Consider the following 12,378-nt stretch of genomic DNA (forward strand, 5'->3'; position numbering starts at 1 on the left):
CTTTCTCCCATGATTGTTCTCTCCAAGGAGTGTATCTACTTGAGGTAAATGTTCAACTCATATGCCTGTCTTTTGTTTGGCTGGAAACCACAGATGTGGGTTCAATTCCAGGCCTGATTATTAATGCGTTTGCAGCTGTTTTATCCCCATTTTGAGTTATGCTTCATCAGCAGATGATGGAGCTTTACTCCATCCATGTCATTAAGGTTGATTCTACTTTGGGAATCAGCTCTTCCCCAGTCATATTTTGAATTCCTTCCAACCTCATCTTCTGGCACTATATCAGACAATGTTTCATTGCTATTCATAAAGTTTTCCAGTAATATTTCAGAGAGTGGTTCACTGTATTCATAAAGTTTTCAGTGGCCAATGTTAACAGAAGTGGATGGTCCCATCCTTCTTCCTAGTCTGTCTTAGTCTGGAAACTCTGCTGAAACCTGTCCATCTGGGTAACTCTGCTGGTATTTTAAATACCTGTGGCATAGCTTCCAGCCTCACAGTAACACACCAGCCACCACAGTACCACAAACTGACAGATGAGTGGTGGAATCATAATATTTACCATCTATTAAATGCTTAATACAAGTGTGTGTGTGTGTGTGAGAGAGAGAGAGAGAGAGAGAGAGAGAGAGATCTTACTTGATTAATTCAGCACAGTCACCTATTTACGTCAGCCTCAAACCCCACTGGACCTCACTGATTTCACTTGGTGCATTTTCTTGGTTCTCAGAACCACCATCTGGAAAGCTCACCTCTTTATCAACCTATCAGAGTTTTATCCAGGTCCAATGCATCTCTTCATATAACCTTCCTTCACCAGCTCAGGGAACACAGCCTCCCTTCTGTCTGGGGTCCTCAGCATTTTATTTGGATTTCTCATATAATTTTTCCACCTGTCTTGGTTTTATAGTTACATGAGTAGCAATTTGACCTCATTTGTAAATTAATTGGAAGCACAGGATACCTAATAGTCAACAATATATTCTGTAAACACTTATGACAGTATCTTAAACATAGTAGATTAATAGGATATTTATTAAATTATACTTAAAAATAAATAGTAGATGAACACAAAGAAGGGAAGAAATAGAAAAGAAAGGTAGGTCAAAGTGATGGTGATGTGTCCTTGCAGCCTGCTCAGGTTTTAAAGACTATCTCTTACTCTCAGTACTATTCCCACCTCCTCCTTGCCTTTTAAGTGAATAATAATATTTTAGTAATTTATTTACTTGGAAAATTTCAGCATATTGCCTAATATACAGGACCATGGAAGTCAAATGCAAATTTGTGTTTCTGCCTCAGGTCCTTTTTTAGATTATTGCATCTGCTGGGATATAGGTGTCCTCAGGCAGATTTTAGTGGAACTCAGAGTAACTATGAATGTTTGCTGGCTTGAGTTTCCCTAAACTTTTTTAAAATAAAAATAACACTTGAATATAATTCTAAAAAATTCAAATAGCTAGAAGACTCATAGTGAAAAGGGACAGTTTCTGTTATATTCCTCTTCAAACCTGACCTTCTTCATGAAGGAAATTTGATTAACCATTTTTGTATTTTATTCTCTTAGTAATTATCTCTAAATAATTTTCTTAGGTGTCTATTTCTTGAATTTGTCAACCTTAAAAATAATCAATTAACTTTCTACTATAATATCTACATATACTACAAAGAAAACCTATAAATTATCATTTTGAATAAAAATTTTGTTTTCTGTTTTTCTAGCCAGTATTTTAGCCCCTCTCTGACCTCCGTTTTATTTAAATAGGGAAAGGAAAGAAAAGACAAAATTATTTTAAGTCTTATTATGCAGAAAACTAAATAAATATATAGTTATATAAATTTTAGACAAATTGTAATCTACTTTTAGAAAAACCTATTAGGTCAATTTGCTATTCTTACAGAACTACAGTTTCTAGAAATACTGAAAAAGGTAAAAGTATCAGTGGCTGTCTTAAAGTCATAATTTTTAGGTTAGTTAAAAAGTATAATGTGATAATTTCACAACTCTTATTTTCTTACAAAATTCAACTCCTTAGGCATAGCAAAGCAACAAAAGAAATAACAAGGATTGCAAAATGTTCTCAGAAAAGAAAAAAATACAAATTGAAAATGTATTAATGTAGTTGATGAAAAATTCACCAAAAAGAGTCTTTGGCTTGTGGGTACACTGATGTCTCTCTATTTTCCCTACAGAATGGATGACATACTGATTGGGGCACCTCTCTTCATGGAACGTGAATTTGAGAGTAATCCTAAAGAAGTAGGGCAAGTTTACCTGTATTTGCAAGCAAGCGCTCTCGCCTTCAGAGACCCTCAGGTCCTCTCAGGCACTGAGGTTTTTGGGCGATTTGGTAGTGCTGTTGCACACTTAGGAGACCTGAACCAGGATGGATATAATGGTAACTTGAATAAACATGTAGAAATTGTGTATGGGTCATAATTGCACGTTACTGTTGCATGAAGGAAAAGATGATGCTTTTCAGTATTCACAGTGGTGTATGAAGTACAGTTATTATTATTGGTTTTGAAGTGATTGATTTTTAATGAACTATCAGAAATCTCCAACCAAACCCACTTCCATCAAGACGATTTCAACTCATAGCGACCCTAGAAGAACAGAGTAGAACTTTCCCATAGGGTTACCAAGGCTATAAATCTTTATTGAAGCAGACTGCCACATCTTCTCCCATGGAATGGCTGGTGAGTTTGAACCACTGACCTTTTGGTTAGCAGCTGAGCACTTTAACCACTATGCCACCAGGATCCTTATGCATATGAGAGCTGGGCAATAAAGAAGAGCACAGAAGAAGTGATGCATTTGAATTGTGGTGCTGGCAAAGAATATTGAATGTACCATGGATTGCTATAAGAATGAATGAATCTGTCTTGGAAGAAGTACAGCTGGAATGCTCCTTAGAAGTGAGAATGGCCAGATGTCATCTCTCATACTTCAGTCATGTTGCCAGAAGGGATCAGTCCCTGGAGAAGAATATCATGCTTTGTAAAGTTAGAGGGTCAGCACAAAAGGGGAAGACCCTCAACAAGATGGATTACACAGTGGCTATGATGATGAGCTCAAGCATGGCAATGATTGTGAGCATGGCACAGCACCAAGCAGTGTCTCGTTCTGTTGTACATGAGGTCACTATGAGTCAGAACCCGCTTGATGGCACTTAACAACAATATCAAAAATCTCAAGGCAATTTGAAGTTTGGATGTTTGGATGTGTGTGAATGTTACATGAAATTGCATCATGTTCAATTTAGGGTGTCTTATAACAGATCAGAACCAAAGGCAGCAATTATTTTAAAAATTGGTGTGTGGATTAAATGACTTGAAAAGAACTAGAAAATCTGCTCTATGTATAGAAACAAGGCAAATTAATACATGATTAATATATCAGCAAGTATATCATCACCTGATTAACCTATGTGGATTATGTATAGGTTATGCTGAATTTTAATTGACTTGTAAATTTCAACTTGAAAGCAATTTCAATGTTTGCAACAAATTAGGCTAAATTGTTAGTTTAGGGTTGTGGTTCTTTAATTTAGAAATTTATGAATGCCTTCTGAGTACCCTGTCCTGAGAAAAAGAGGCAAGCTCACACAAAATGGTGCATTCATGTTAGGGCCTTTAAGCTAAGAATTTAGTTATGGTGGGCTTCTTGATTGAGTAAGGAAGTAATAGGAACTTATGGTAACCAAGTGGCCTCAGGAGTACTCACATCAAATCAGTGTTCATAGTGTTTTGGCAAGTATTACCTGCCTTTGTGACATCTTTGAAAGAGCAAGTACCAGCAATGTACAATTAGCAATTTTTAAAGTACCATGAAATATCAGTGCATATTAAAAGCTCATTGTTCCAGGAAAATAATAATAATAAAGACAAGTTCACCTTTAACTGATTTGCTATTTTTAAAATTTCAAAAACTACTCTATTCCCATTCTTTAATTTATAATAGCAAAGAGTACCCAAGGCAATTAAATGAAAATAAGTTACCTATGGAGTAGTCTTTTTTTTTTTTTTTTCCCAAATCATATTTTCTTCTCTCTCAAACACTTTCAGAATTATATTTTTAAGAGTTAAAAAAACATTTTTAACATTAAAGGGGGTTCTTATCCTCTTTGGGAGATCTGGTAGCACAATGCCTAAGGCATCTGACTGCTAACCACAAGGCTGGTGGTTCAAACCCACCAGCCACTCCATGGAAGCAAGATGGGCAATCTACTTCTGTAAAGATTTACTGCCTCGGAAACCCAGTGGGGGTCGCTATGTGTCAGAATTGACTCATGGCAGTGGATTTCGGTTTGTTTTGGTATCCTCTTTGAATCTTGCTTTCCTTCAATATAATATGGAGGAAAGAAATGCCAAACTCCCCAGGATTAAACATGGGAACAGACGTAAAGCAACTGACCTAGAGCAAGTGAGGAAAAGGCCCCTTTACCATGTGATGACATACTTATTTTCTACAAAAATCTTGTCTTTTAGATCATTTACTTTTACCTGTTAAAGGGAAGTGGAGTGATAATGCTCATAATAAATTAGTCACAACTTTTTCAGTCTTACCCAGGTTAACAGAATGTAGAAGATGAATAACAAATGAGGACACATACTGGAATCCGTCATGGTGCATTGTGACTGCCATATTATTGAAACTCAGAAGACTCTTAAATCAAACAAAATGTGTAAAAGGAACTTTCACTCAGTGATATACAAAGTGGGAGTCTGACCACCTAATGTGAAATAACAATCCAACCACTCTCCATTGTGTCACTGTTTTTTGAATTCTCTGCATAGTATTTATTACTTTTTGGTATTTTCTGGATTTTTTTTAATTCAAATTGTCTGTTACCTGCACTAGAATATGTTGTTGTTGTTGTTGTTGTTGTTATGTGCCGTCGAGTCGGCCCCGACTCATAGCAACCCCTCCTTGGGTTTCCAAGGCAGTATCACTACGGAAGTAGGATTGCCCAACCTTCCTTCCGAGGAGTTGCTGGTGGGCTTGAACTGCCAGCCATCTGGTTAGCAGGCAAGTGTCTTAGCCACTATGCTACCAGAGCTCTTAAAAACAAGGGTCTTGAGAGTTCCTGTAAGATGGTAGAATAGGCAGATAAATTACACAGACCTTCTTCAACAAAGAAAAGAGGAACCAATTAATACAGATATAGAAGATAATCCTGGAGCCCTGAGCTTTGCAAGTAAGGATACAGAAATGGACTAAACTCCAACTAGTAGAAAAACTTGCATGAAAACCGGGGAAAAGGAGACATACAGAGCTGCATACTATCAGCGATCCTGACAGCATGGACAGTTTGGATATTGCCAAGTGGTGTTATAACCTAAGAATTAACCTAAAAATCAGCCCTGCTAGCCAGGGGCTGCATGGAGGACTGCACTGGTGGCTGGTGAATGAAAGGGGAAACAGTGAAGAAAGAGACAAATTAAGCTGTGGACTTTTGGCTGTGTGGAGTGTGCAACCATTTTGCATGTTTACAAGTAGTTCAACCATTTTGGATATTTAAAATGACAGTGTTCTCTCAGATTCCAGAGACCTAAGAATAGGCTCTACTTGCTGGGGACAGCAAGGACATACTGGACACTGAGGACTGGAAAGGTGTGGTATTCCCCTTGTTACCCTTATACCCCAGACCCTCTTGGTGAACAGAGATGTGGCCATACCTCACTCCCACACATGTTCTGAGCCAGCAGGAATTCCATCCCAGTCTTTGTGCTCTGATGGAGTCTTGGTGCACTACTCTGCCCCACTCAGATTTTTTTTCCCTTAGTTTTTGTCTGTTTTTACATTTATTTTGCATTCTTCTTCTTATTATTATTCTTTCTTGTTCCCTTCTCAGGTTCTAGTTTTTGGCTTTTTCTCTCTTCTCTTTTCCTGGTTCCCATTTTTTTCTTTCTTAAAGTTCTCCTCATTTCTTATTTTTCTTTTTGAATTTTTCCCATTTTTTTCTTCATTATTATCCTACCCTACCTCTTTTCTCTTATTCCCCCCTCCACAGATGTTGTGGGTCCTCCCTTTTTTCTATTCATGCTTCTTTTGGCTTTTTAAGTATTCCTCTAAATGTTTTCTCTCATGTATTGCCTTTCCTCTTTCTTTTTTCTCTTTTTGGTGATCATTCCTGTGTGTTTCTGAGACGTTCATTTTTTGTCCTCTTGCTTTTACTTTTTTGATGGTTTTTTGATCATTGTTTTTGTCTAACTGAGTGGGAGACAGCATCCATGCCCATAAGACCCAACCACACCCACACCTCCTGCATCTCCACTTACTGAGTGAGGGCCACCAGCTCCTTCTGCACCAACTGGCCAATGATAAACAGCCACCTATAAGAGCCTGACTCACCCTTAACTGCTCTCCTCAGTTAACAGAGATCTGTGCAGCCACTCTCATTCTCTACCACACCCACCAGGAGACAGGTGAGGAGTATATAAGTGCTGCCAACTACCAAATGAAGGAGCACAGTACTCAGATACATCCAAAGAAAATGAAATGAAAATCTTTGATGAATCACTTCAACATACAATCACCAATTAAATATCAATACAACAAAGTCACAATATCTCAGAGACAACAGACCGTCAGAGTCCACACAAAGAAGCAAGATAAAGCATTGGAAACAAGGGAGCAGGATAGAGAGCCACAACACATTCCTGAGGAAGAAGCAGCTTTAGAACTCCCTGATAAGGAATTCAAAAGAATTATATTTAGGTACCTTCTATAGATTGAGAGAAAGATCAAGGAAAACACTGACAAAAATTAAGGAAAGCACAGACAAAACCCTAGAATTATTTTGGAAGAAATACAAGAACAAAATGACAAAATAAATAAAAAATTAGAAATGGTACAAAATCTGCAGATAGAAATCCAGAAGATTAATACTAAATTTTCAGAAATAGATAGCACATTGAAAGGGCAAAGGAGTAGAACAAAATCAATAGAAGACAGAATTAATGAGGTTGAAGACAACCTGAATACTTCTTTGGGAAAGGATCAATCAGGAAAAAGATCAAAACAAAATGAAGAAACCCTAAGTTTCATGTGGGATACCATCAAAAGGAATAACCTATGTCTAATAGAAATTCCAGAATAGGAAGAGAAAAAGAAAACTACTGAGAAAATTTTCCAAGATTTGTTTGAAGAGAACTTACCTGATATGATGAAAGATGAGAATATATCCATTCAGGAAGTCCAGCAAACCCCAAACAGGATAGACTCCAAAAGAAAATCACCAGGACATAACATCATCAAACTCACCAAAATCAAAGACAAAGAAAGAACCTTGAAAGCAGCGTGAGAAAAACAAAAAGTTGCCTACAAAGGGCAACCAATAAGACTAAGCTTGGATTTCTCAGCAGAAACCATGCAGGTGAGAAGGCAATGGGATGCTATATATAAAACCCTGAAAGAGAAAGATTTCCAACTAAGAATTATATAGTCAGCAAAATTGTCCCTCAAATATGATCATGAAATTAGGAGATTTCTAGATAAGCAGAAATTAAGAGACTTTGTTAAAACCAGACCAACCTTACAAGAGATACTAAAGGCAGTCCTTTGGACAGAGAACCAATAATAGCAAACAGCAACCGACCACTAATACACATGATGGCATAACCCAGAAACCAACTCAGTTATGGCAGTATCCAAGCTAAAATAAGCTTACAATATTGTAAATAGGGAGCCAGAGACATCAATTGGCAAATGAGCACAAGTACAAACCAAAAAGAGGGAAAAATAGTGGAGTTATAGAACTTCTAATGGGTGAGGAAGTCAAGAGAGTTGCAAGATAGAATGGACTGTTCTATACTTGGTAGAAAATTAAAAATCACAGGGTAACCTCAAAGAAAAATGATAAACCTTCACATCACAATAAAAAAGAAGACAAGCACAAATATTTAGCAAATATTAAAACAACAGTAATGAAGGAAATGATAATATGATTCATAAACAGAATGAGCTGAGGACAGAAAATTATATGGAACAAAGAAACCAGGAACACCACGAAAAAAACATATAACAAAATCACAGCAACAAATTCATACTTGTCAATAATTACATTGAATGTCAATTGATTAAATGCATCACTCAGGAGATGGAGAGTTGCAGACTAGGGAAGAAAACATAAGCCATCAATATGCTGTCTATAAGAGGCACACCTTAGAGATAAAGACACACATAGACTAAAAATCAAAGGTTGGAAAAAGATGTGTCAAGCAAATAGCAACCAAAAAAGAACAAGAGTGGCAATATTAATTTCTGATCAAATTGACTTCAAGACAAAAACCACCATAAGAGACAAGGAAGGACATTATATAATGATTAAAAGATCACTTGAACAAAAAGATATAACCATAATAAATATCTATGGACCCAATGAAAGAGCCCCAAAATACATAAATCAGACTTTTAACCAAATTGAAAAGACAAATAGATGACTCCACAGTCATAGATAGATTTGATGCATTGGACACCAATGACTGAAAACCAGAAGAATTGTGTTACGACATCAAGAACATAATCCATAAAGAAAGCAAGAGGTCATTAAAAACACAGGAAAGAAAGTAAAGACAAAATGGATGTCAGAAGGGACTCTGAAACTTGCCCTTGAACAAAGAGTAGATAAAGCAAATGGAGGAATAGAAAAATAAAAGAGCTGAAGAGAGGTTTCAAAGAGCAGCTTGGGAAGACAGAGACAGTTACTATAATGAAATGTGCAAAGACCTGGAGTTAGAAAGCCAAAAGGGAAGAACATGCTAAGCATTTCTCAAGCTGAAAGAACTGAGGAAATAGTTTAAGCCTCAAGTTGCAATATTGAAAAATTCTATGGGAAGAATATTGAATGATGCAGAAAACATTAAAAAAAAAAAAAAAAAGGAAGGTATACACAGAGTCACTGTACGAAAAAGAATTGGTTGATGTACATCCATTTCAGGAGGTGGCATATAATCAAGAACCAATGGTATTGAAGGAAGAAGTTGAAGCTGCACTGAAAGAATTGACAAAGAACAAGGTTCCAGGAATCGACAGAATATCCACTGAGATGTTTCAACAAATGGATGCCACACTGGAGGCATTCATCGGCTATGCCAAGAGATTGGAAGACAGCTACCTGGCCAACTGACTGGAAGAGATCCGTGTTTGCACCCGTTCCAAAGAAAGGTGATCTCACAGAATGTGAAGATTATCGAACAATATCATTGATATAACATGCAAGTAAAATCTTACTGAAGATAATTCAAAAACAGCTGAGCAGTATATTGACAGAGAACTTCCAGAAATGCAAGCTGTATTCAGAAGAGGAAGTGGAAAGAGGAATATCATTGTCATGTTAGATGGGTCTTGGCTTAAAGCAAAGAATACCAGAAAGATGTTTAGTTAAGTTTTATTGACTATGCAAGCATTTGATTGTGTGGATCATAACAAATTGTGGATAACATTGAGAACAATGGGAATGCCAGAACACATGCTTGTACTCATGAGGAACCTGTACATAGGCCAGGAGGCTGTCATTTGAACAGAACAAGTGAATACTGCATGGTTTAATATCAAGAAGGAAGTGTGTCAAGGTTGTATCCTTTCACCATTATTATTCAATCTGTATGCTGAGCAAATAATTCTGGAAGCTGGATTATATGAAAAAGAATATAGGATTAGGATTGGAGAAAGATGAATTAACAACCTGCAATACATAGATGATACAACTTTGCTTGCTGAAAGTGAGGATGACTTGAATCACTTACTGATGAAGATTAAAGACTACAATCTGCACTGTGGATTATACCTCAATATTAAGAAACCAAAAATCCTCACAAGTGGTCCAATAAACAGCTTCACAATATATGGAGAAAAGATTGAAGTTGCCAAAGGCTTCATATTACTTGCTTCTACCATCAGTACCAATGGAAGCAGCAGTCAAGACATCAAAAGAAGTATTGCATTGGGTAAATCTGTTGCAAAAGACCTCTATCAAATGCTGAAGAGACAAGATGTCTCCTTGAAAACTAAGATGCACCTGACCCAAGCCATGGTATTTTCGATTGCCTCATTCTCGTGTGAGAGCTGGACAATGAATAAGGAAGACTGAAGAAAAGTTGATGCTTTTGAGTTGTGGTGTTGGTGAAGAATGCTGAAAGTACCGTGGACTGCTGAAAGAACTAACAAATCTGTCCTGGAAGAAGTACAGCCAGAATGCTCCTTGGAAGCAAGAATGGCCCAAGTTTGTCTCACCTACTTTGGCCACATTGTGAGAAGGAACCATTCCTTGGAGAAGGATATCATGCTTGATAAAGTGCAGGGTCAATGAAGAAGGGAAAGGCCCTCAATGAGATGGATTGGCACAGTGGCAGCAATGATGGGCTCAGGTACAATAAGGATAGTGAGGCTGGCCCAGGACCAGGCCATGTTTTGTTCTGTTGGGCATAGTGTCGCTCTGAGTCAGAGATGACTCAATGGCACCTAACAACAACAAAATCATAGTAGGAGATTTTAATACACCACATTCAATGAAAGATAGAACAACTGGAAAGGAACTCAACAAAGACTCAGAAGAACTAAACAATATAATCCACCAATGTGACCATATAGACATCTACAGAGCACTGCACCCAACAAAAGCACAAGATACATTCTTTTCCAGTGCACATGGAACATTCTCCAGGATAGACCAGAAAGCAAGCCTTAATAAATTTAAAAATGTTGAACTACTGCAAAACATCTTCTCAGATTACAATGCTATAAAATTAGAAATCAACAATAGGAAGATCAACAGAAAAATAGCAAACACATGGAAACTGAACAACACCCTTCTGACGAATGACTGGGTAATAGAAGAAATTAAAAAAAAAAATTCCTTGAATAGAATGAGAATGAAAACACAACATATCAACATCTTTAGGACACAGCAAACACAGTGATCACAGGCCAATTCATAGCAATAAATGCACACATCAAAGAAAAAGAAAGAGCCAAAGTCAACACCTTAAACCAACATCTCCAGCAATTAGGAAAATAAAAACAGCAAGAAATGCCTACAGTCACCAGAAGAAAGGAAATAATAAAGATTTGAGCAGAAATCAATGGAACAGAAAATAGGAAGACAATAGAAAAAATCAACAAGACTAGAAGTTGTTTTTTTGAAAAGATTGAAAAAATTGACAAACTGTGGGCAAATTTAACAAAGGAAAAGAGGGAGAGAATACAAATAATATGAATAAGAAACGCATTGGGCGACATCACAACAGAACCACTGAAATAAAAAAAGATATCAGTAAACTATGAAGAACTGTACTCCAACAAATTTGAAAATCTATAAGAAATAGATTTCTAGAAACACACTACTTACCTAAGCTAACACTGACTGAGGTGGAAAAGTTGAACAGACCCATAACAAAAGAAGAAAATGAACAGGTCATAAAAAAATTACCAACAAAAAGTTCTGGCCCAGATGGTTTCACCACAGAGTTATACACAACAATCAGAGAAGAACTGACACCAATCCTACTCAAAGATTTCCAGAATAGAAAAGGATGGAGTCCTCCCAAATTCATTATATGAAGCAGGCATAATCTTGATACCAAAACCAAGCAAATACATCACTGAAAAGGAAAACTACAGACCAATATCGCTCTGAATATAGATGCCAAAATCTTTAACAAAATCCTACCCAATACATTCCAACAACATATCAAAAAAATAATACATTATGACCAAGTGTGGTTCTTATCTGGTATGCAAGAATGGTTCAACATTAGAAAAATAACCAACATCATCCATCACATAAGTAAAACAAAGGAAAAGAGCCACATGATCATAGCAATGATGCAGAAAAGGCATTTAATAAAATCCAACACCCATTCCTGATAAAAAAAAAAAAAAAAAACTCTCAGCAAAATAGGAATAGAAGGGACATTCCTCAACATGATAAAGAGCATATATGCAAAACCAATGACCAACATTATTCTCAATGAAGAAAGATGGAAACCATTACCCTCATGAACAGGAACCAGACAAGGATGACCTCTATCACCACTTCTATTCACCATTTTACTGGAAGTCCTAGCCAGGCCAATAAGGCAAGAAAGGAAAATCAAAGCATCCAAATTAGTAAGGAAGAAGTAAAACTATTCCTATTTCCTGATGATATGATCCTATACATAGAAAATCCAAGAGACTCAGCAAAAAAACTACTGGAACTAATTAAGAGATTTAGCATTGTGGCAGGATACAAGATCAACATCCAAAAATCAGTTGTATTTCTGTACACCAGCAAAGAAATTACTGAAAAAGAAATAAGGAAAGCAATACCATTTACAATAGCTACCAAAAAAAAAAATAAGATACTTGGGAATAAATCTTACCAGGGACAC

General features: G+C 36.7%; 1 protein-coding gene across 1 annotated transcript in view; it reads left to right on the top strand.

Annotated features, from left to right (window-relative positions):
- ITGA8 (integrin subunit alpha 8) overlaps positions 1-12,378 on the top strand; it is a 330,607-nt gene that overhangs the window by 114,257 nt on the left and 203,972 nt on the right. Inside the window, exon 12 of the mRNA XM_007956731.1 lies at positions 2,194-2,399. Coding sequence (XP_007954922.1) covers positions 2,194-2,399 — 206 coding nt within the window. The remainder of the gene's footprint in view (positions 1-2,193; positions 2,400-12,378) is intronic.

This window comes from Orycteropus afer, unplaced genomic scaffold (genome assembly GCF_000298275.1).
Source record: "Orycteropus afer afer isolate SDZICR_OR568_19922 unplaced genomic scaffold, OryAfe1.0 scaffold00655, whole genome shotgun sequence".
In the NCBI taxonomy this organism is placed as follows: domain Eukaryota; kingdom Metazoa; phylum Chordata; class Mammalia; order Tubulidentata; family Orycteropodidae; genus Orycteropus; species Orycteropus afer.